Source organism: Tenrec ecaudatus, unplaced genomic scaffold, assembly GCF_050624435.1.
Source record: "Tenrec ecaudatus isolate mTenEca1 unplaced genomic scaffold, mTenEca1.hap1 Scaffold_442, whole genome shotgun sequence".
In the NCBI taxonomy this organism is placed as follows: Eukaryota; Metazoa; Chordata; class Mammalia; order Afrosoricida; family Tenrecidae; genus Tenrec; species Tenrec ecaudatus.
In genome coordinates this window covers 94461-120496 of record NW_027459348.1, presented here as the reverse complement: position 1 = coordinate 120496, position 26036 = coordinate 94461, and the positions used below count along the sequence as shown (strand labels likewise).

Genomic DNA, 26036 nt, shown 5'->3' with positions numbered 1-26036 from the left:
AAGTCCACATGGAAGAAGCACACCATCACCAGTCACCAAAGGATTGTGAAGCATATAATCCAAATTGAAGGGAGGGCTCAGTATCAGAGCCTAAAGCCCAAGAATCTGGTTTGCCAGACGCTACGGATGACATGGGAGCCCGAGATTCATTGGTGGAACTATGCAGGAAATAAGACTCTATCCAGAATCGAGGGACAGGAGGAAAGTGGTCACTAAACGGAGGGCATTGGTGAGTTGAGTATAGAAGGTCAAAGGCAGAAGCCTGCCTGAAAAAGTTAAAACTTGTCAACAGATTCCCCCTAGGATGCACGCTGGACCTGATCTGGTCTCCAAAATCGTATGCATTGGGGATTGTATTGTTTGGCTGGGTTTCTGACTGTGCATATTCAGGGGTATCTTGGGAGTGCAGTATCATTGCAGTCACCCTCTGGAAGCTGCAGTATATGTCTTTTTCATTTTTCAGGTTATGAAAACCAGGACAGATGAACCTATATCGTCAGCAGTAGGATATGAGTTTTGTGGGGGAGGGGGCCACAGATTAGGTAAAGGGAGGCTGTTATCAAGGGGGTCCATACAGAAAAAGATTGTGTGGAAAATGACCGTGGCAGCAAGTGTACAATTCTGCTAGATGTGATTGAACTGTGGCCTGGTTTGATAGGTGTATTAATCACAATTAGTTTAGAAAGAAGACGAAAACTGAAGACTCAAGGAAGCAATTAGTAGTCCAGTCCAAAGGATGCACGGCCCACATGAGCCATAATGTGCGACCAGAGAACCAGGTGGTGCCCAGCCACCACAGTTGGCGCTGACTAGGAGCACGGAAGATGACCCTGATTAAAATGATTAAAAAGTAGGGCAAATTCAAAAACAAAAATAGAAAATACCAGCTTACTGCTCTGAAAGGTATTGGAAGACACCGCAAGGCTAGTTCCCTAAGACAGTGGTTCTCAACCTGTGGGTCCCGACCCCTTTGGGGGGTCTAACGACCCTTTCACAGGGGTTGTCCAATTCACGACAGTAGCAAAATTACAGCTATGGTTATAGTTATGAAGTAGCAATGAAAATAAGTTTTATGGTTGGGGTTCCCCACAACATGAGGAACTGTATTAAAGGGCCCCAGCATTAAGAAGGTTGAGAACCACTGCCCGAAGGCAATCTTCCAACTTGAAACTCAATACGGGGCTATAAAATAAATAACAGCCATGAAGAGCATGCTCTATATTGAGACTAATGGGGCAAAGAAGGATGGAACAGAAAAGCCAGATCAATGGAAAGGAGTACCCAAGGGGAAATTAGGAGATTTCAATTAATGTCACAGAACAATGTGTGTATGAATTAATGATTAGGAGATTATTTTGCTATGTTAATTTTCACTTAAATTAAAGTGTGTTAAAAATAATTCATTGCCATGTTAAAAAGGTATACAGGCATTCAATGAATTTGCCTTCACTCGGCCATGGGCTTTCAGGACTACAGACTTTAGTTTCTCCATATTATTTGACCCTCTACTTAGATAAAAAATAACATTTTTAAGTATTTATCTTTTTTCTTCTATGATGATCATTTCCTCCCACTTCAATATAAAAGTGTGTTTTTGGCTCCTCTACGTACTCAACTTTATTTTCTGAGTCTCCATTCTGCAACTTCTTCAGCATAGTCAAAAGTACACACCTTGGAGCTCAACTACCTGGGCCGGAACCTCACCCCTGCCACTTATGGACCACGTAACCAGGACCAAGTACCCTCACCAATCTCTCAGCGTCTTACTGTCCTCGTCTAGCAAACAGATAACGCAGGTCCTGACACAACCTTTTCACCCTCTGAGGAAAGCCTTATGATCCTTCCTCCCTTTCCTGACCCTTTCTTCTTCTCAAACACCATTCTCTGACTCGCTTTTTAACACCTCATGTTCACTCACTTCCCAGGCTTCAAGACTCTTCAGTAATCATACCGCACTCATTGACTTTCTTCTCTGTTCTTCATCATCTAGCAGTCTACTGACTTTACCTTTCTACGTGCCTTGTAAAGAAAGCCCCATGAGTGGCAGCGTGCCTATCGTGTCTTCAACTACTTCCTGAACCAATAAACATAAAATCTATATTGTCCTGCTGGTCTACACATAGTACACTCAGAGAAGACACTGGTGTCTGCTAGTCAACTGATTAAGGTTAATCAAAATTATTCCATTTCTTATCATTCAAATTCCTATATGTATGTGAACAGCTTATGAATTCTTCCCAAGCTGTTCTCTTTTTAATATGCTTAATTAAGCTAAAGTATTCCAAATATCTCAGTTCATCATTGGTTATAGTTGTTCAACTTATGTTTGTGAATAAATTAATAGCTCTCTGTGGTTTTAATATATAGGGTCAGCAATATATAATTTTATTTTAATGTCAACAGTACACATGAATAATGATTAGCTTCAAACACTGGCCAGTTCCTCCCTAAATTAAATCTAATCAGAGAACAGCAGCATCTCACAGAGCCAGTAAGTTTCCAGCCTGCCATCTGGTCTGATAAGGACATGCAGAAACATTAGTAAGTGGCAACGGCTGAGGACAGGCAGAACTGTCAGTACTTCTGATGGCTTCTTCCACACTGAATGTGCAGCTTTGTTTATCTGCTGAAATAGAAAGGCCTTCCAGGAAGATAATTCCTTGATCTTTCAGCAAATGGTTTTTCTCTTTTCTCCCCTTGGAAATTCCAGACCCAGAAATATCAAACAACCTTCCACCAAATATACTTGTAAGTCTTCCTAAAAATTAATATCCAATCCTCTAGGAATCTTTTGAACCTAGGTAATATTGAACTTTAGACTATGACTTTGCCTCATCATACACTTTATAGGATACTTACCAGAAAATTTTCTCTGTAACACAATTTGTGTCTGAGATCAGATGCAAAACTTTGGCTTTGTTTTCATGTCAGCTTTGACATGAAAGTCCACAAGGCCAATAAATCTTTTTCTTGAGCCTTAAACTAGATTAATCTAGTAGCCTTAACCAAATAGGAAAACAGATACTGGTCAGTAAGAATGGAGAAAATGAACTATTGCAAGTATGTGGGCAAAGGTGATAAGACATTGTCTATTATTCCTGTGCTTCTCCAGAAAGCTCCAGATATGATCTGAATGCCTCTCGGCACAGCCTTTTAATGGTTCCTCTCTGCTTAAAGATAAAATCCAAACTCCTTATATGACCTACAAATCCCTTTGCAATCCCGACCGTGCAGAAATAATCAACCTCATCTCTCCTCACACCCTTCTCTCTACCTGTCTCAACCCGCTGCCGTGAAGTGGAGACCAACTCCTGGCAACTGCATGTCTTGCTGAGCTCCACAGTCCACCCATCCCAGGCAGGGATGAAAAAAGACGTGGCCAAACAATCCTTTAAAGCGAAAATCTTAAAGAACTTAAAGGTAAAAAAGAAGAAAAATAAATCTGAAATTAGGAAAATAAACGCAACTGCAAAGGAAAGAAAATCAAGTCTATGAGGAGGTACTCTGAAAAAGTGAATTTTGTTTTCAAAGCTAGGTATTTAATTTTTTTACAAAACAACCTTATCACATTCTAAGTATTCTCCATTACACTTAATACATTGGCCAAATCTGCAATTCCATTCTTGGAAACATTTTTCAAGCTCATCTGTTTGGATGGCTGACAGCACCTCCTTGATTATCTTCTTCACCTTCCTACATCAGCAAATTGCTGTCCTTTCATGTCCCTCTTCATTTGCAGAAAGAAAAAGGAGTTGCACAGAGTGAGGCCCGGTGAATAAGGGGCACGAGACAAGACAGACATGCTGTTTTGTTGCCCAAAACTGGCACATTGAGATAGCTCTGTAAGTAGGAGCATTGGCATGGTGGCAAAACCGGTCCCCTTCTGCCACAAATCAGGCCTTTTCTGTTGCACCCTGCTATGCAATCTTTTCAGACCTCTAAATAGAAAGCTTGATTAACAGTCTGATCTGGTGAAATGAACTCCCAATGCACTAGCAGTCAACATTTTCATCCATTCAGGAAGTTGACAGACATCCAGAATGAGGTTTGTCATCAACTGACATTTCATCTTTTTTTTGAAATGAGAAAACAACTCATACACTTGAGTATTTCCCATAACACTGTCCTTATGAGCTGTGCTCAACATCAGAACAGCTTCTGTGTCATTTTTCCCAAGCAGGAAACAAAATTTCACAGCCGTACACTGTTCTCTTAAATCAACCGTCACAAAAAAAAAAAAAATCCGAGGTTTGAGCTAAATTGCTTTTAAGAAAAAATTCCCTGTAACCAAAGAGAGCCTTCCCAGGGGACACCACTGGGTAAACTCGCTCAGAGCGAGTTGCTCCATGCTCTCCTAGCAGGAACAATGCAGACTACACGAGCTGCCCTCTGCCCAGCGCCGTTCCAGCTTTGGTACCCCTCACATTTAGATGAGCACGCGATTGCCATTAAATCATTATTTCCTGATCTAGCCAGCATGTACCCAACAAGACACAGTCGCGCTGCCCGGATAGGGCAAGATATGACAAAATAACGAGGTATAAATTACCAAGGGCACATGAGGGAGGGGAAAAAAAAAAGAGGACCTGATGCAAGGGGCTTAAGTGGAGAGCAAATGCTTTGAGAATGATTGGGGCAGGGAATGTATGGATGTGCTTTATACAATTGATGTATGTATATGTATGGATGGTGATAAGAGTTGTATGGGTCCCTAATAAAATGTAAAAAGAGAAAAGAGGAGAAAAAAATGATTAGGGCAGGGACTGTACAGATGTGCTTTATAAAATTGATGTATGTATATGCATGAACTGTGATAAGAATTGTATGAGCCCCTAATAAATTGTTAAAATTTTAAAAAAATTAAAAAAGAAAATGATTAGGGCAAAGAATGTACAGATGTGTTTTATACAATTGATGTATGTATATGTATGGATTGTGAGAAGAGTTGTATGAGCCCCTAATAAAATGTTTTTTAATAAAATAAAATAAAATACAAAAAAAGAAGCAGAGGGGCACATTTTCCACCCCAGAGTAATTGGTGGGTTCAAATTGCTGACCATGTTAGTATGTAGCCGAGTACCTAACAGTGGGCAACCAAGACTCTTTTTTTAAAACTGATAAGGATTCAAGCGAGGAGAATAATGCAGCTTTCTACTCCCATGAAGATTTACAGTCTCAGAAACCCACAGGAGCTATCTGACTCTGTCCCAAAGAGTCGCTAGGAGTTGGACTCAACTGGATGGCAGTGAGTGAGAGGGAGGACACAAACTATTCTTTAGTCTAGATATGCCGAGACTACACTAGAAGACAAGGGAACTGATGGTCCCCTCTGTAAACACCTGAAATCCTGCTGGAAGACCCCAAGGATCATTTCCCAGTTTGTACAAGGAAGGAGAATAACCTGGTTGTGCGCTATACAATCTAGCACACGCGTTATCGCGTTATCATATCTAAACACACCATAAACATGAATGCTCTACACTAATTGAACTCTTCTGTTTTGTACGTTTGATTTTCAATTCAAGCTCTTTCCCTTAGTTTCTATTCTGCTCCTCAATATATATGCTTCTAAGCCTTAAGGCTGTTGATAAATTGTGGATTATATAACAAAACCCATTATCGTTCATCACTGAAGCCACCATCAGCCGAGGCCCGCCACCAGGGGATGGCGATTTGCGGAGGCACACTCCATTACACCGATATCCCGATGGAAACCTTGGGGCTTGATGCTTGTGTCAGCGCCTCCATTAACGAAATGTTGCCTGCTTACTCCTCCCCTGTTCTGCAAATATGTCCCTCTAGTCTACCATTCCGACAGTTCTCATCCTCTGACTCCTCTTCCTTTCTGTGCCCACTGAAAACAGCTTGTTCACCTACCCTCAGAGACAGACAGGGGTGGGCACATTCCCAGCTCCCTCAATTGCTGCTTTATGCTATTCCTCTTCTACTTCATGGAAAACCTTCTCTCTTATTGGATGGAGTTCACGGCATTCACAAATCCTTTCTGCGCCAGCCCCCTGGCCGTGCATTTCTTCAAGGAGCTGAAGTCTAGCTTACAGATTTCTTATCAATCCCTTCTCAATAATACTGTCTGTTCTAATCTGACCTCTCCATGTACACTCCAGAACTCTTATCTTCATTGCCCCAATTCACCCAATTTGCAGTAGAACTTAAAATCCCTCCAGCTTACTTAGAAATCTGCTTACCTTACCTAGAAAACTCTCTATAACAATCTTCCTACCTTATCCACTTCATCTCTCTATTTCATGAAACTACAGTTTAGTCTCATGTTGACTTATATTCTTCAATCCCACCCAATCCATTTTTCACTTATGTCCCTATAGGCTCCCACTGAAGGTTGGCTTCCCTCTTTATCGTTCTTGACATTAGGACTAATTATTTCTACAACACTAATATGTTGTACTAGAAATCTTGTCCTCTAGACAACTGGCTCTGTATGTCTTGTGAATCCCCAAGGTTGAAAATCTGCATCTCCTCTCTCTCTATTTCTGGGTTAATAAAACTTGCAAATAGGCACAAGAGTGTGCTGGGTATTTCTCTCAGAAAGATGAGTTGTTAAGCATTAGGTGACCCGTGACTGCTATCTGAAAATGTCTTATAAATACAGCTCTCCCATTATCTAAATCATTTTAACTATGCTATGCATGAATACATTTTCCTACCCCTTCAAGGATAAGGGATACTTTTGAAGTCACGTTACTGTTTACACTGATGTTCCAATCAGTCTTGATCCATCGTGACCGTGCGTACAACAAAACAACACTGCCCAGTCCTGTGCCGACCTCACAGTTGCTCGTGTGTCTACACCTACTGTTGCAGCCACTGTGTCCGTCCACCTGCCCCTTCACTCAAACAAGCATGGGGCACCTTTCCAAGAACTGAGCTCTCCTGACAGCACGTCCAAAGTATGGGACTTCTCTCCGTCCTTGCCTCTAAGGGGCATTCTGGCTGTAATTCTTCCAAAACAAATCTATCTGTTCCTTTGGAAGCTCATGGTATTTTAAATATTCCTTGACAACACCACAATTCAAATGCACAGATTCTTCTTCAGTTTTCCTTTTTCAATGTCCAATTTTCACATGCATAGAAGTCGATTAAAAATCCCAATGCTTGGTTCTGGAGCACCTTCGTCACCAGAGTAACATCTTTGCTTTTCACCAATTTAAAGAGGTCTCGTGCAGCAGAGTTACTGACCACAATGCATTTCTGCTGGCTGCTTCCATAAACATCGATTGCGGAGTCGACCAACATGAAATCCTTGACAATTCGATCTTTCCTCTACTTATCAGGATGTTGCCTATTGCTCCAGTGGGAGGGTTTCGGTTGTCTTTACATCGAGTTGTGATCCAGACTGAAGGGGACAATCCATGATCTTCATCAGCAAGTGCTTCAGGTTCCCCTCCCTTTCAGCCAGCAAGGTGTGTGTCATCTGCAAGTCACAAGTCGCTAACAAGCCTTCCTCCAATGGTGATACCGCATTCTTCCTCAGCGTCTCCGTTCTTCTCCTTGGCATGCAGACTGAAAAGGTACGATGGGAGGATACAACCTTGGGGCACAACTTTCTTGATGTCAAAGCATGCAGTGTGCCCGTTCGTGGTCCCATGTGCTATGATCCACACAGCCAAACACTTTTGCACAGTCAACAAAACACAAGTAAACATCTTTGTGGTGTTTTCTGATTTCAGGCAAGATCCATTGACATCAGCAATGATAACCCTGGCGCTAAATCCTCTTGACAGAATTTCCAGAATTCCTGACAGAATTCCAGACAGAACTTATGGAATTCCTGGAATTTCTGGAACTCTCTGTCAATGTCCTGCTGCAACACTGTTGAATGATCTTCAACAAAATTTCACATGTAGGTGATATCAATTTTATTGCTGTATAATTTTCACATTCTGTTGGGTCTCAGTTCTTAAGAATGGGTAGAAAGATGGATTGATTCCAGTTAGTTTGCCAAGAAGCTGTCTTCCAAAATTCTCAGCATAAAGGACTAAGTGCTTCCTGTTCTTCATCAGCTTGTTGAAACATTCCAATTGGTACTCCATCAATTCCTGAAGTCTTTCAGTGCTTTCTGTGTAGCTTAAACTTCTTCCTTCAGTACCACTGGTTCTTGCTTATATACCACCTCTTGACATGATTCACTATTGACGAGTTATTTTTGGTAAAGGATTCTGCATATTATTTCCATCTTCTTTTGATGCTTCCTGTAACGTTCTGTATTTTGTCAATGGAATCTTTCAATATGACAAGTTGAGGCTTGAATTTTTCTTTAGTTATTTCAGTCTAAGATATGCTGAGGGTGTCTTTCTTTTCGGATTTCATATTTTATATTTTCTTCTCAAGTTGTCTCCTGAAAAATTCTATTTAGTTATTATACTTCTTCATTTCTTCCATTTGCTTTAGTTACTCTACAAATAGAGCAAATTTGTATGTCTCTCCAGACATCCACTTTGATTTTTTTTTCCTTCTTAGATTTTTAATGACGTTTTGTTTCTTTATAGATTTTTCTTGATGCCATTCCACTGCTCATCTGGTCTTCTGCAATTAAGGGGGCACAGCGTCAAATCTGTTGGGATATTCTCAAAATTCAGCTGCAATATACTCAAGGTCATACTTTGACTTGGGGGGACTTCTTTCAATTTTCTTCTGCTTCAACCTAAACTTAAATATGAGCAATTGATGGTCTGTTCCACAATCAGCCTCTGGCCTGGTTTAGCTGCTGATAGTCAATCAACTTTGCCATTGTCTCTTTCCACATCTATCCACAGATGTAGTCAACTTGATTTCTGTGTATTTCATCTAGAGAAGTCTACATGTCTTCAACCTTTTGTGTGTTGAAAAGAAGTTATTTTCTATTAACAAGTCTTGCAAAATTCTATCATGCGATCTCCAGTTTAGTTCTATCACCAAGACTATATTTTCCAACTACTAATCCTTCCTCTCTTTCCAACTTTTCCATTCTAATTACCATTAATTGCCATTGCATCTGGATTGCATTCTTTAATTTATTCATCACTACCTTTTGAGGTTGGTGCATAAATTTGAAAAATAGTGGTATTGGTGGGATTTGTGTGAATGTGGATCGATAGAGTCCTATCACAGACAGCACTGCACTGCACGCTATATCTTGATGTTCCTTTGGATGATGAAAGCAATGCCTTCCTTTCCTTTCGATTTTGCTGGTGGGAAATAAAATACATAATTTTCTGATTCAAAACAGCCAATATCAGACTATTTCAGCTGAACAGTGCCTAGAATATCAATCTTTTGTGCTTTTCACTTTTAATGACTTCCAATTTTCCTAGATGCATTCTTTGTACAAACCACGTTCCAAGTACTCATTTACATTCGCAACACCTTCTTCCTGTTTTGAGTGAAATGCCCCATCAGAAAACGAAGGGCCTGCAGGCTTTACTTCATCCAGGCCTGATGGTCCCCTCTACTCTGAGAAGGCAGTTCTTCACAAGTAATAGTTTTACTTCCAATGTGAGGGGCTTATCTTCCAGCATAATCTTTTGCTTTTGATTTGCTTCTGTTACTTGGGTTTTTAGTAACTGACAATGTTTTCTGCTATCCATAGTCTTTCCAGAGGCTAATCGCTCTGAAGTGGACGACAGACTAGTCCTTCAGAGTCCATTCTCAGTCTGGATGCTCTCCTGAAACTTGTTCACGCCGAGTTACCCTGCTGGTATCTGAGATGTCAGTGGCACAGCTTCCACATCACAGCCATACACAAGCCACCACAGAATGACAGACAGACAGCGAAATGGTGGCTGGAAGACAGAGTCAGCAATAGCTGGAACCATTTCTCCATTAGACATTCTATCCATCACAGAACCTGTCCTTTTCTCACCACATCCGTGAAATATACTGAGGTTTTCATAGTATGTGTGTTCTTTTTATATTCTCTAATTCCTGGACCCAGTAACCCTGGCCTTGTCATCTCACCTGTTGATAGCAATGCTGATCTCACTTGGAGCGCTAACCCTGACTCGGCACATCTCCCGCACATCCGAGGCAAGTTACTGATGATGACCCAAGGCAGGCACCCACCTCACAGATCTCTGCCTGCCAGCTCAGTGCCTATTTGGCATGACCAGCCTGTCAACAATTCTTAGAGACGATGCTCAAAAAGAACCAAACCCAAACGTATTGCCATCTGGTGAGCTCTGACAGACAGCAACCCTGCGTAGTTTCTGAGACTGGAAATCTTTAGATAGCAGTACCCTCGTGTTTCTCCTGCAGAGCAGCTGGTGGGTTTGAACTACCAGCCTTATAGTTGGCAGCAAGGTAGTGACCCACCCCACAGGACCACACAGAGTCCTTTCCTAAAAAGAAAACAAAGATGATTTATGCTTCTTGATAGTGACGTCTTCAGTGTCTAGACTTTGCTGGTTCCATTTTTCCATTTGACAGTCTCCTCAGTATTCTCTCTGGAATCTCATTTCACCTACATCTTCCTGGAAAATTCCTTAGAGGCAATAATAATGAAAGTATCTGTCCTACATATTAACTACCCCAAACAGTTAGAAGCTCCTGAAATTGGGACCTCTCTGAAAGGAACTCCCCCATTCAAACACCAAGTGGACTCTCCCTAAGTACCTACCATTTTTTATACACTACGAACAACCGAACCTACAAACCTGGGTAAGCAAAGGAGCCTGCCTCAAAGTGTGCAGACTTTGGCGCTCCAAAGAGGCCAGCCAAACAGCCGATGGACAGCTGTACATCTGTGGAAATATGCATGCTCCACGTACTTTAAGAGGATCTCGGAAGATGACTAACTCTTTCTGGGTTTGTCAGGAAGTCTCTGCTTACATTCCAAGACAGGCTGCAAGCTAACACATTTCTTACTGTTTGCTTTCTTTTTCTCTCTGCGGTCATTGTTACATGTGCAATATAATCAAAACAGAAAGGCTAATGACAGAGAGACTTTTGTTATCAAACATAGATTTTTTTTCTATGACAACTGAAAAATAAGTCTAACCATATACTAACCTATTTCTCTTATTAAAATAAGACCTAAGTTCTGCTTCCAATGGGAAATAACACAGAATAATTCAATTTTTAAAAATGTACACATTATTTCTTCACTAAAACTGGCCATCAGAATGTGCCTTACAGATCATTTAAAAATATAAACATATCACACGCAACCTCATCCCTGGGGGATGGACAACAGAAACGTGGATAAAGGGAGACGTCGGACAGTGTAAGATAAGACAAAATAATAATAATTTACAAATTATCAAGGGTTCGTGAGGTAGGAGGGAGTGGAGAGGGAGGGAAACAAATAATGAGCTGATACCAAGGGCTCAAGCAGACAGCAAATGTTTTGAGAATGATGATGGCAACAAATATAAAAATGTGCTTGACACAATGGATGGATGCATGGATTGTGAAGAGTTGTACGAGCCCCCAATAAAATGATTAAAATGTGTGCATATATATATGTATATATATAAACATAAAAAAGAAATGTGCCTTACATTCGTGTGTGAATGTGCAAGTGTACACTTTCCAGGGGGTGTATTGTATACATACTACCACTGCATATTTGGTTTATGGTTTCTGTTGTAGTCAATCCAAAGTGAAAATATGTAAAATGCAAGCTTTAGGACTTGCGTTTTCTTCCTGAAGTCCTTCTTTAGAAATGTATTTCTTGAAACACCCACTCCCGTTTGCAAGGATGCAGGAAAAGATATCATGTTCTGAAAATCTCCCTTCACATGTGTACTTTCCAGACCTAGCAACCATGGATGATCAGTAGTTCAAACACAGGCAATCAATACTCTTGTTATTAATTGGGGACTTTATAAAGGTCACTTCCTCTCTTGGAGTGTGCACAGCAATATGTAAAGCCTGAAAATATGGGCAGTCATAGTTCACTGTCTGCATCGAGGAACAGAGGAAGAATGCCACCGTAAGAGAGAGAAAATGAACCAGAAACAGCATTTAGAAGGGCCTATTCTGTGAGCTAAAGTATGTCCCCAGAAAGCGATCATCAAGTCTTTTCCTCAGTATCTGTGAATGTGACCTTACTTAGAAACAGGGTCTTTGCAGATGTAATTAGTTAAAAATCCACCGCCATCCAATCAATTCTGACTGATGGTGCCCAATGGGGTAGGGTAGAGCTGCCCCCTTTGCAGTTTCAATACTTTACCTCTTGACCGCAGCAGGAAGGCACGTCGTGCTCTCAAGCAACAGCTGGTGGCTCGAACTGCTGACCATGTGGTTGACAACCCAATGTGTAGCCACTAAGCCACCAGGGCTCCTTGCAATTATTCAGATCACAACGAAGTGGGTCATAATCCATTCTAAATGAATGGTGTCCTTGAAAAAGGAGAAGCGAAGAGAAACAGAGACACACACCCAGAACTTGAAGGCAGACTGGAGTAATGTATCTTTATGAATCGGTGGAAGGACAAGGACTATTGGAAGGGAAAAAAACTAGAAGAGCCCCCCCCCCGCCCCCCCAAAAAAACACAGACTTTCCCTAGAGTCTTTGAAGGGATATAACCTGGGGAAAGTGTAATTTCAAACTTCTAGTCTCCAGAACGGTGAGAAAGCAAATTCCTATTATTTTAGGCCACTCAGTTTAATGACCACTTGCTGCAATGGCCTAGGAAACTAACACATGCTGAAATAGGAATCATAAGTTCCCACAGCGCCCCGAGCACTAAGTTCATCCTTGATGTGGACTTCAATCACTTTCTAAAATAAATTCTCTTTTTCTTTAGCTTTGATGGAGTTTTGTTAGCTACTAATAAAAAATGTGACTAATAAAATTCTGTATAATAAGTTACAATGCAACAAATGGGTTATTTGGGTAGTGTGCTTTATGTGCCCAATGGATTGGCCAGGAAGAATGAAAACCCACATTGCCTGTGAATAGTTGGTTCAAAATGCACAACAAATGCTGATAGGAAAAAAAAAAGTGGTTTTGCTTTAAACAGGAGGCCTGGTGTGCTGTTGGGTAAGCATTACGCTCCTAACCTCAAAGTCAGCAATTCAAACCCACCAGCTGCTCAGAAGGACAAAGGTGAGGCTGTATGTTCCTGTAAAGATTTATAAAACCTATGAAACTCCACAGAAGGTTTCTATAGTCAGAACTGACTCACTGGCAGCAAATTTGGTGTTGGTAATTACTTTAAATTTTAAAGCCAATCTTTGCTTTCTCAACTTTTTATTTCCCTATCCAAATCCTATCAATTCCTCCTTTAAAATCCCTTCCATATCCACTTTGTTCTATGCATTTTAAGTTATAATGACTTTAGTAGTGATAATACTTAGTCTTACCTATGTGAACTCTCCTCGTGCCATAAAAGCTGCACCAGATTATCAAGAGTATAAATAAACACATGCAGCTTTGAAGGTACCCCAGTGGCACGGCAGTTAAGTGCTTAGCAGCTGGCCAACAGGTTGCCATTGGAAGCCACCACCTGCTCCACGGGAGAAAGGTGTGGCAGTCAATGCCCAGGACACTTACAGCAACAGCCTGTCCTGGTTTGACTTCGCTCGTGGATGCAGACTCACTAGCTCCCAACTGGAACGCAGAGTTTTCACACCAAAGAACACACTGGTCTCCTGAGAGCACTGGGTTGATCTAAGAGGGAAGTATAGAAATTGGATACCCAAAAAGGGAGGACAAAGTAATGACATGGCTGGCTTACAAACTTCCATGGGTATGGGAATATGTTCATAAGAATATTTTGATAGGAAACTTTTTTTGAAAAGAATATTTTGATAGGATTATGATGTAGATATTCACATACTGCAATTATTACGCATAGAATAGTTTTGTTTCTATGAGTGTATAGAATATTATGTTTAAAAAGCCTGGAATATTTTGAATTTTCTGAATTTTAGTTTTTTCCTTTTAAGCACAAATATGATTTTACTATTGTCCTTTTTAAAAAAATTATATTTGACTAAAGAATGGTATATATGTGCCAAGTTGAGGACTGTGATAGTTAGGTTTTCTTGTGTCCACATGGTTCTTGTAGGAACCTGGAGTTTAGTGTATTAATGAGGTCACAGCTTGAATGGAGGACCGAGATAAATGGCTCTGTGAGGCCAGCCTCTTCCTGTCTCTTTCTCCTTGAAGGCAGGCCATACACACTCTCCGTTTCATCTTCCTGTTGACAAGCCACTTCAAGTCATGCTGATGGCAGCCAGAGCCCAGAATGTGTCTACCACTATTGACCTACAAGACTGCACCCACCCCCACCGGCCCGTGATCTTCCTCCATTCTGCCTCACTGCATGTGGCTGCACGACTCTGAAGGGGTATTTATGGACTAGTATTCGACTTATGGTGTAGAATCAGATTTATGGACTTGATCTGTACTAGGCTGGGATGTTAGCTGGAAATATAATTACGTCTTGATATAAAGCTCTCTCTTACACTTAAAAAAATGACAGCATTGGAAATCCTAAGACAGTCTGTCTTACAAGATTGCTCTCAGTTGGAATCAACTCAAAGCAATGAGTTTGTATTAGCTTTCTATGTAGCTTTAAATTATTCAGTGAATAAAACAAATACTCGAGTGGTCTGGTATCAAGATCCTCTATAATCTAGTTTACATCTAAACTCTTAAATGTATATATCACAAATTCATTAAAGAATTTCTGAACAGATTGATTTATAATCATCAGTGTATTATGTGCCAAATGCTGTGCTTCCGATTTCATATCCATAAAACTGAAATAAATTCATTTTTGTCAAGTCGATTCAGACTCACAGCGACCCTGTAGCATTACTCCATAGGTTTCAAAGGCTGTAAATATTGACAGAAGGAGTTGATGGGTTAGTTAGCAACCAAGACTTAAACACTGAGCCACCAGGACTCCCTTTATTTATGTAATCTCTTCTAATATTTAGAAAAACTTTTGGTAGTTTGAGAAAATTTATACAACTTCTTTGACTCTATTCTCACTGAGAGATGGAGTTTATGCCTCATCCATTGATCATGAGTCACCCTAAGCTTGAAATTAATAAAGTAATACTGACACATGGCTGCATTAGAAATGGTAATACCTTCCTAACAAGAGAGAAAAATATAGTGACAAATGCAATTCTCCATAACTATTTTATAATGCAAGGAACAAATGATGTAAATCTCTTTATACTTGTGTCTTTGGAAAATGAAATCAATAGCTAAGAAGACCAACTACCATGTGAATACCATGTGATCCCCATGCTTCAAAGACGCTCAAGTGACGGAGAGAGGCCACATGTAAACCCCTCGGCTGCCAGCCCCAGGTGAAGTCCTAATGGCATCACCCATTAGACAGTGGATGATGGGGCCGCTGGACAGCTCGGGCCCTCCAGCTATAGATTATCTTGATATCCCAACACTGACACTTCCCAGCTAAGGCCCCAGACATCATGTAGCAGAGATAAATTGCTCCGTTCCAAAAACGATCTGAGTCCCTCACACAAAGAACCTGTGTGTGCCATAAAAAGTATATTATATTGTCAAGTGGTTTGCTCTACAGCAGAATCAGCCAAAGCAAATTTGTATCCATGGAGCATTGCTGTAACAAGGGCTTTTAATTAAAACATGGCCGTAGCTTCAGACATAAGAAGACTATGAGTGGAAACTGTTGATGAGGGCTTCGAGGCTAATACGATAAATGTGGGTAGAAACATAATAAAAGACAAACTTTTTGTGTGGTCACAGAAAGTTTAGCTCTACAGTTGTCTGCAGTATGCGAAAGGAGAAGAAACCCATTCCACTCTTCTTTTCTAGCCAAGGAGCTTCCAGAAAGAGTACTGACAGTGCTACCTGGCTGATCGTCAGCAGCTCTGGTAGTGTAGCGGTGACCCACTGGGGTGCTAATCACAAAGTGAGCAGTCAAAACCACTAAGCACTCTGCAGGAGACACGTGGAGCTTTCTGCTCTTCTGAAGCGTTACGGTCTCAGAAGCTCACGGGGCCAGTTCCACCCTGTCCGCAGCTGCTATGGGTCTTCATCACCTCGATAGCAGAGAGCCTGTCTGGACCTGGCTTATCACTCACTAGCCATGAAACACACACACACACACACACACACACACACACGTTAAGAACAATCTCTACAGTTTTCAAGTAAAATGTAGCTAAACCATAAACGAGCAGGACTTTCTAGGTTTTAAATTAAAATTGTGTTTCCTTCCCAGACTACAGAGGGCTTAAGATCCTTAAAGTAAAAGCAGCCTCCGAAAAAAAATATTCAAATCAAAGGGTTAGAAAACATGATCTAGTTGGGTGAGCGGGGAGAGAAGCATTAAAGAACTAGAAGAAAGTTGTAGGTTTCATCGGTGCTGTACTGCACCCTGGCGGGCTCATCTCTTCCTTGTGAGCCTTTAATGCTTCCTCCCCTCCACTATCATGACTTCAATTCTACCTTACAAATCTGACTAGACCAGAACATATACACTGCTACAGATAAGAGCCCATAACACAGGGAATCCAGGGCAGGTAAACCCCTCAGAACCAATAATGAGACTAGAGATACCAGTTGAATACGGGGTGTGTAGGGGAGAAAAGGGAATTGATCACAAGAATCAACATACAATCCCATCCCAGGAGGACAACCAACAGAAAAGTGGGTGAAGGGAGACAGAGGACTATGTAATATATGAAAATAATAAACTATAATTTATCAAGGGTTCATGAGGGAGGGAGGGCGGGAAAAAATGAGGAGCTGATATCAAAGGCTCAAGTAGAAAGAAAATGCTTTGAAAATGATGATGGCAACATATGTACAAATGTGCTTGACACAATGGATGGATGGATGGATTGTGATAAGAGCTGTAAGAGCCCCAATGAAAGTACTTAATAATTTTTTTTAAGTTGGCAAATTCACATTTTCCTCTTCAAAAGCAAGACTCTTTTGTAATAGATACTGCATTGAATTTAATTCCCAAACAAACAAATAAAAAAGAAAAGCTTGATCTAAAGATAATGCTAGAGTATGACTTTATTAAGACCCTAACGGGCCTTTTCAACGTGACAACAGGCTGTTGGAGTCTTTCGATTAAGCCTCTTCCAAGCCTTGTCTTTTAAATAATAGGATAGGTAAGAATTATAAGGGTCTTGTTCTACAGACCCCGAAGGTAAAGAAAGGCTCATCTCAAAGAGATTTGTGCATGTAATTTTGTCTAATCGAGTGGATACCAGTTGATACATAAAAAACCCACCATTTTTAAAAGAATTACAACTGCTTGAATTCCCAGCAATAGAAACGAAACAATAAAACAGAAGCCTTGCTTCCCAACCCTGCACTGAAACAAACTGAGAAGGTTATTCAACACCAACCACAATCTACTGGTTGTTGTCTGCATAAGTTTTCCTGAGTTTACTGACAAATCATCAAATGGTAAACAACTTTTTTGGAGAATCAACTGAATGTTTTACAATGATCAAAGTTTTAGTACCTGAATTATATACTCATATTCTTTCATGATGTGTAAGTCAATCATAAACCTATGCTCTATCTTTCAAAATGCCACAGTTTGGATTAATAGAAATGTGGCAGTCTCTCCTGCTGACATTTATACGTCCTGCTCACAGCTCATCTTTTGCGGATAAGTAACAGTTTGATTCATTCCAACATACAACACAGTGGAATTTTAATAAAAGAAGAAAACATCTAAAGGGGAAATTATGGTCCAAATGTAAATTAAATTGCAATCAATCACATGAGGCTTATTAATTAATTCAAGAAACTCTCCTCAACAGAGGAGACCATGAGCTCTCTATTACCCCTTGTTACAAGTTCAGCTTAATTAGCAATGTGTGCCTTGAGCACTGCTCTCAGGCATTTGGATCGAATCAACAACAGCATCCAGAAAGATCAGGCAAGAAACTTAAGGAGCAGTAAGTTTATATAAATAGTGGTGGAGTGATTATGAAAAAAATAGTGAGACTGGTTATACAACTGAAGAATAAAGCCGATGTCAATGAATTGAGCAAACTGCCTTTTAAATGTAGAGAAAGGAAGATTTAGAATGAAATATAAAGGCCCCAGCAAGGAAGGTCACGTATCAGGGAGAACAACTCTCAAGGAGTCGAAAAGAGCCATAATAAAGGAATTGGCGGCAGGGGCTCAACTGAATTGGAGAACTGCCATCGGCCAGTGACGTCTGTATCCTCCTATTTTCTCCGTATTTTCATGAAAATGGCTGCTGTAATCACCGTATGCCTGTTTTATTACTGCACACTGGATGTGCAGGGGGAAACAACTTGTCTTCTGACTTGATGGTCTTCAGAGTAGAGGAAGTACACATAAGAGACAAACCCCGAGTGGCAGCTGGGCAGGGTAAGATCCTGGACCTCAAGCTTGAGCTTGAGTTGTAATAGGAGGAGGCCTATTGGTGGTTTGCTCTCTCTGAAGGGTCAGCGGAAATTCGTACAGGGGTGGATAAAATTCTTTAGGACCAGAGAGCAAATAATATACATTTAAAACACTTCCATAAGCTGTTGACTCTTTTCCTATCAAGAGGTGAGGTACACTTTCTCTTCTAATGAATCAGGGCCATCCTTAATGACCCACTTATAATTAGGAGATATTATGTATGTGATACTGAGCAACCCGTAAGGATGCCGGTAAAGGCCACAGTCTCCACCTAGTTCTTTCAGAACACCCCCCTTCGGAGCCCTGAAGTACCATGTAAGAACACAGGCCTGAAGTACCATGTAAGAACTCCCCTACAGAGCCCTGAAGTACCGTGTAAGAAAACCAGCCATTCGGAGATCACCACGTGAGTTAGAAGGCCAGGCCACACTGCGTTCCAAAGAGAGTACCCACAATGAGCAGCAGGTGAGTTCCACGAGCGTGCCAGCACCAATCCCACAGACACAACAAAAGAACCTACACGGAGTCACCTCTCATCATAGAGTGCAGGCTAGCCTGCCTCTTTCCTGTCCAAAATTCCTGATCCATTAAAGGAGAGCTTCAGTATAGCAAAGTGGTTTCTATCTGCCACTAAGCTTTGGGATGGTTTGTTTTATCACAATAGTAACCAGGAAAACAATGTAAATGAAGAATTTGTATTTCTAGTTTTAAAAATGTGAATTAAAGAGAGGTTAAGTAATTAACCCATGTTACACAGAGAAACGAAATCTAAATTCTCAGATCTATTTATAACAAGAATACTATACTTTCTCCCACAGACCTCCCCATTTCTATGACTTTTCTTTATAATATTATTTAAGTGAATACCAAATCATGTTTCTTTTATAAAGTAGATCTCTAGACTCTAACTCACAGAAATTTCTCCCTCTTCTAAACTCTCTTGGACTCATTATGTACAAGAAACTTATTCTCTACAGGTTACACTTGACAGTTAGTGAATGCTACTGTCATTAATTCACAATTAGTGAACTTGTTGATTTTCTTATTCATATTCCTCTTTTTCCTGGTCCTTATTATTGGCCTCCCTGGTGAATTATGGCCCAAGCAAGGGTTGAAAATCCAAATAGCCACTTGATTGAAAAAGGTGAAGTAGACTAGGTACAAAGATGCAGAAGTGGTCTAGATTAAGTTACACATGGAAGCAAATGTCACTTGTAAATGGGTCAATCACAAACTTAAGAAGTATAAAAGCTTCCTGACAATGTGATTTTGTTCACTTTATTTCTAGACCCTAGAGCCTATGAAACTGCCTGACTCTCACAGAGGACATTCAATAAATAACTGTTGAAGTAATAAATGAAGACAAATACTGCCAAGCTAGAATGTAAGCCCAGTGGTACAAGATTTTCCAATTTTCCAAAAGGCCAGAAATAAATACTTTTCTATGTAATCCCTCAATTTCTAAACTTTTACAGCTAATCAGAAAAATAACATTAAGCTGTTTGGGGGTTAGGTAAACAAATCGTGTCTGCAGGCTTGAAGTCTATCTGAAGGCTGCATGTCCGATCTCTGTACCAGTGGGACCTTGGACTGCTTTTTATCTTTCCGATTACTCAGGGCAGTGCCTGGTGGGGGGGGGGAGGGAGGGAGTAGGTAGCTTAATAAGCAGGTACTGAGGATATGGCTGATGTCTCAAACGTGCCACCTTGAGGCGCTGCTGTCATTCAGCTGGGGTTTACAAAGACACTACTCAACTTCATCGCTCTCATCCCAAAGGAAGGAGTTTCATCTTCGGCTCTGTAATGGCCACCTGGATTTCACATGACTATCCCCCACTCAAGATTCTGAAGCTAAACTTTCACTCCTTCCAGCTGGTAAGGGTTGATAAATGTCATTCCTATCTGTTTCCAGTAATAAAAAAAGAAAGGCAGGAGAAAGAAAACAGATTGAATTTTCAAAGGGTGACAGAAGAAGCGAGACTGGTTTTGAAATCAGATTTCCACAGTATTAAATAAGAACTCCCTATGGCAATTTTGTTTTCCGTTTTACTGATCTTGGCATTTTTAGATTATACAAACTAAAAGTTTTTTCCAATTGACCTTTGATACTCTCTGATAGTGTGCTATTTTATTTTTCTACATAAAAATTATGAAGTCAAATTTTCAAATGTTTACTAATTACTTAGATTCTTAACTCATAAAAAGTCACATCTAAATAATTGGTGTGTCTGATTTTAAACCTTTAGCAACAAGTACAGATGAGTGGGACTGAGAACAATTTTAAGATACTTTATAGCAGTGGTTCTCAACCTGTGGGGGTCAAAGGAACCTTTCACAGGGGTCGCCCAATTCATAACGGTAGCAAACTATGATTATGAAGTAGCAACGAAAATATTGTTATGGTTGGGGGGTCACCACCAGATGAGGAACTGTCGGAAGGTGAGAACCACCGCTGCAAGGGAGCATGCCCGAAGAAAGCACCTCCGGTACCTGCCCCACGTGCTAAGTGACTCAAATCAAATCAAACACCAAATTTTGAAGACAGAGAGAAAACGAGGTGTCTTGGATTTCCTTTCACGAAATGATCTAACCTGTATAGCCTTGAAATGGCCATAAGAACATCAAAAAGCATCTAAAGATTTCTATAAAATGATTATAGATGCAAAAGAAGAACATGTTCCTCTATATCCAAAATAAAATCCCTGATGGTCCACTGCTTAAACTGCTCTGCTGCAAAGCGAGACGTCAGTGGTTCGAACCCACCAACTGCCCCGTGGAAATAAAAGACGTGGCAGTCTGCTTCTGTGAAGAGTTCAGCTTTGGAAACCTCTCGGGCGGTTCTGTTCTGTCCCATAGGGTCACTGCGAGCCAAAACCTACTCGATGGCAGTGGGCTGGGAGTAGGTATGGCCAGTATCCACTGCACTTAGAACAGTAACTACGGTCACATAGACTAGGCCACTATACTTTGATAATGGCATTAATTTCCTTTGCAACCATATTTATTTTAAACCAGGTTTCCCAGAGCTTGCCCCTGTGTCCTTTTGGAGAATGGGGTTTTTAAATGTTATTTACACTGCATTTAGGTGATAAAATTATTACTAACAAAAGTCCAACTTTGACTGAGTTCCTGCTATTAGTCTAAGTAGCCATAGTAACAGCAACAACAACAACAAGAGTTAATATCTGGAACGCTGGTATGATTTTTTTATAATAATTTACTACATTTTCATTGTCTTATCAACTCTAGCATAAACATCCAATACATGATCAAATTAACATGGCCTTAAAGAAAAAGGAACAGAACTCTTAGGAACACAGAATCCTGTAGTTCCGGGGGGGGGGGGGGGGGCAAGAGGAGAGTTTAGCTGCATGGGCACTAGGTTAAACTTTCAACTGAGCCCTTTACATCTGTAGGGAGAACTGAAGGAGTGCATTGAAATGCAAATATGTACCAGGGGTATAAGAAATCAGTTATGGGTCAAGCAGAAACATCTGGTCTTTTTAGGAGTCCTGTTAATTTGAAAGCACTGACCAAAACAAACTCAGTTCCACCAAATATATTTTGGCATGGCTCAAAAACCAGCATTAGTTGGAGGTATTTATTTTACCGCAGCAAGATTTATCAGTAGTGATGTGCAATTTACAGTATTGATATTTTGATATAATAAGCTTTTTTCTCAGCATATGAAGATATACCTTCTATGCCTTTCCCCATATTTGATGATAGTGGGGTTTTTAATGGTTAATCTATATTCTTTATAATATATGGGAAAATGATGGAAAGGGGTTTAAATTATCCATACCTAATGCTACGATTTATCAAGTGACTAATTTATGGGAGACCTTAACTATCATGCAACTATTGAGGCATTTCGGTATTTTATTTATATAACGTGACCTCATAAAACAGAACTTTGGTGAAGTTCCCGTCTCTGAGAGACTAGCAGTTTCTCTTGAGAGTTTCCAGGCACCATAAGCTCAGGTCTAGGGATCAGAAAACCAGAGTTCAAACTCAGCTCTTCACTGACAAGCCTGGGGATCCCAAGTGCGCTGGACTGCTGAGCCTTCGTTTTTGCCGTTGTGAGAATCACTGGGGATCTCCCATCAGTCATTTCCAGCACACCTTTAATCAAGTTGTTTGCATTTTTAAGTTTGTTATGTTTCTACTACTTTGTTATTTTTTAACTCTCACCTGTTCTAGTCATTTAAGTAATCATTTGCTTTAAACGCAATGAGTCAGGGGAAGAGCAAGAATCTTATTCTTTCATTAAAATATACCTAAGAACCTCGTACTACCAGACACTTATTTATGGTAGATTATATTCCCCGCACGTGGTCGAGTGTTGTTTAACACATTTACTCATAGGCACCTAGGAGCCCTGGTGGCATGGTACTCACTCATTGGTCTGCTAAACACTAGGTCAACGGTTCGAATCAGTGCTCTGAGGAGACAGACAGACAGGGCTTTCTACTCTGGTACACAGTTACAGTCTCATGAACTCATGAACTCACAGGAGCAGTTCTACTCCGTCTACTCTGTCCTGCAGGGTCTCTGTGAGTCAGACTTGAGTCTCTGGAAGTGAATGAGTCATGGGCACCTGATGCAATACTGTGAGAGTATGGTATCATTATGGATTTATTATTGTTATTATTCCCAAGTCAGGGGATATATATGGGCTCTACCAAGCCTTGCTGCCTGAACTCAAATCCCTGCTTTGTCGGTTCATCATGTAATCACAGTCAAGATACCTGACTTCCCGATGCTCCCCTTTTCCCATCTGTCAAACTCGGGATATCAGCTCCTATCCTACAGGGCTGCTGTGGGGTTGATAGAACTTAGATAGAGGTCATCAGGTTCAGAAATATTGGCTTAGCTAAATTAAACAACTTCACCAAACCATAAAGTTTTGGAGGAACTGGTGCAATTCGCACCTGTTCTGTTGGATTCTTAAGCACAAACTCTAAACAAGTGAAGGAAAGTTTTTTAAGGCACTAATAAGTAGAATACTGACCAATCTAAAAGGCATCAAAGGCACTCGGCTTTGAAGACTAACTAGCCGTGTTTTCTCCCCCTTCACCACTAGAGACATCTCCAGAGGCAATAACTCTAGGAAAAGCCACTGGAATGACCATGCCTTGATCCTCAAACTGCAGCTCCCGGCGGCGGGGCACTCTTGGCAGCGTGTACCATGCCAACCACCCCTCCAGCCTCTCCGGCCTTGAGCTGTACTAGGCAGGGCTGTGAACTTGACGTTCTACTTTTAGAAAACTTTACGCAGCCAAAGCCCATCTTCTGCCAAGCGTTTGCCAGGGGACGAAGAGTCAGACAGGGTGGACCTGGTAAGAGGAATTTGCCAATACCTTAACGGAGAGGCTCTGCTATGTTGGCCTTAAGCGCTCAGTCATTTTCTTTAGAGGATAACTTGTTAGCCTTTTACTGTCAATCTGGCATCGCTCAAATTACACATACCCCTTAGAAAAGCAGCAGCACTGGGAGTGGGAATCTATTCTAAGGCCCAGCAAGCTTACCCCAGGAGAAGGTCCCAACTATGCAAGGGGGGCGGAATTCCCTGTTTGGCACTGAGTGAGTGAGTGAGTTTGCGGAGCAGACGGGCTTTGGGGACGGGCTTTGGGCTTTGGGGAGTAGAGGGTTTGGGCTGGTGACTTTACGCCGCCACCCCTTGCTTCCCAGAGGGAATGGGACCGAGTCTGGGGGGTGGGTGGCAGGCAGCCCAGAGGGTCCTGAGGGTCCCGCGCCGCGGGGCCCCGCCCCTCCCTACCTTCTCTCCCCGTGGAGCACATAGGAGCTGCGGAAGAAGCCCAGGAGCTCGTTTTCAATGAGGGCATTGTAGATGATCTTCAGGTTGTAATTCCTCTGGGCGTCCAAGGTCCGGTTCAGCACCACCACCAAGACCTGGGTCTGTGGGTAGAGGAAAAAGCCGGCCACGGGCACGGCCCCAGCCACGCGGTCCTCGGCCACCTGCACCTTCTCGACGGCCACCCGGGAGGCGTGCAGCACGACGTAGCGGGTGGCGTTCCGGCACGCTATCTCCACGTTCACCTCGCCGGCGAAGGTGAAGTTCTCCATGAAGGCGGTGAGCATCAGATTGTAGTGCAGCGGCTTGAGGTGGCCCGACAAGCGCAACTGGGTCCAGGGGCGCCGCGGCTCGCGCTCCTCCTCCGATGGTGGCCGGGCGGACGGGGTCGCCGGCGTCGCCTGGCCGGCCGCTTCGGACGGCGCCGAGCCCTCGCCCGCGGGGTGGTTGCGCGGGGCGGCTCCCGGGAGGCTGGCGTTGCGGTCACGCGCGGGGGAGCCCGCGGGGCCGCCGTCGGCGCCGGGCGCGCCGCACTCGTCGAACCGCAAGCTGAGCAGCACGGCGAGCATGGTGACGGCGAGCAGCGCCACGAGGGACACGGCGAAGGCCAGCACGAGCCGTTTGTGCACCGTGATGTGGCGCTCCGTGGTGCGGGGTCGCACGCCCACCGAGTCCGCCCACGGGTCCGAGGGCCCCCTGCCGCCCGGCCGGGGCGCGGCGGCGGCGGCCTCCCCCATGGTGGCCTGCGAAGGTGAGCGGCTCTCCGCGGCCCCCTCCTCTGCCCTCTTCTTCTTCCTCCTCTTCTTTTTCTTCTTCTTCTTTTCCTTCTCCTCCTCCTGCTCCCCCCGCTCGCCGTCCAGGGCCATCACGCCGCCTCCTCCGCCTCCTCCCCCGCCCTCCCCAGCACCCCCCGCGGGCGGGCGCCCCGAGCCCCTCCGGCGCGGGCATCCGGCAGCGCACGCGGGCCCGCGGCGCGACGCCGCCTGGCAGCCGGGAGCCTCCGGCCCGCGCTCTCGCAGGACGGGCGCCGGCCCGGGGCGCGGGCCGCCCCGACTGCCCCCGGGAGCCCCGCCTCCCCCCCCCCCCCGGGCCGGGCCGCCCGGGGCGGGCTCGCGGACGCGCCCAACTTGGAAGGCGCCGCCGCCGGCCGCCGGCGCGCTACTTCCTGGGCGGGGTCCGGGCGCCCCCTGCGCGGCCGCCGCTCCCGCCGGGCCCTCCCCTGCGCCGCGCTCTCCGCGGGAGCCCGTCCGCCGGCCCCGGGCTGCGAGCCACTGCGAGGCGGACGCCGAGCGAGGGTCCCGCGGGGGGAAGTTAGGGCTCCCGCTTTCGCCCCCCACTCCGGTGTCGCCGGGGCGTTCAGTGCTCCTCCGGGTGGGCTGCGCTGGCGGCGGCGGCGGCGGCCCCGGGGCGCCCCAGACCAGCACCCCGCAGAAGGGCCCGAGAGGATGGCCAGGAGGGACCGACTGGAGCGCCGCCGCCGGAGGAAGTCCGGGAGCTTCGGAGCCCTTCCGGGAATCTGCCCTGGAGACTCCTTCTTCGCCACCCTGGACACTTTAAGCCGCGGTGGCGGCCAACGTCTCCAGCTTGCCAACCGGACAGCCAACCGCCCTCCCTGGTTTGGATGTGGCTCTGCCCTCCGCAGATGGCAAGTAAGCGCTGAGCGCCCGGCCGGGCCACCCCCTGCAGGTAGCTGGAGCTTCGGGCTGGCTTGGTATCCCCGTGGGGAGAGCTGGAGTGAGTGAGTGTGTGTGTGTGTGTGTGTGTGCGTGTGTGTGTGTGTGTGTGCGCGCGCACACACAGGCTCGGGTCTATATTGCCAAAGCTACTCTAGCTGCCTTCAGGGACTGAACAC

General features: G+C 43.4%; 1 protein-coding gene across 3 annotated transcripts in view; it reads right to left on the bottom strand.

The window, feature by feature from the left end:
- The window catches only part of LOC142436598 (thyrotropin-releasing hormone-degrading ectoenzyme-like), a 256222-nt gene extending 231156 nt beyond the window's left edge, over positions 1-25066 (bottom strand). For all 3 annotated transcript variants that reach the window (XM_075540156.1, XM_075540155.1, XM_075540157.1), the window contains exon 1: positions 24149-25066. In XM_075540156.1, coding sequence (XP_075396271.1) covers positions 24149-25050 — 902 coding nt within the window. In that variant the 5' untranslated portion in view covers positions 25051-25066. The remainder of the gene's footprint in view (positions 1-24148) is intronic.
- Between the last annotated feature and the right edge of the window lie 970 nt (positions 25067-26036).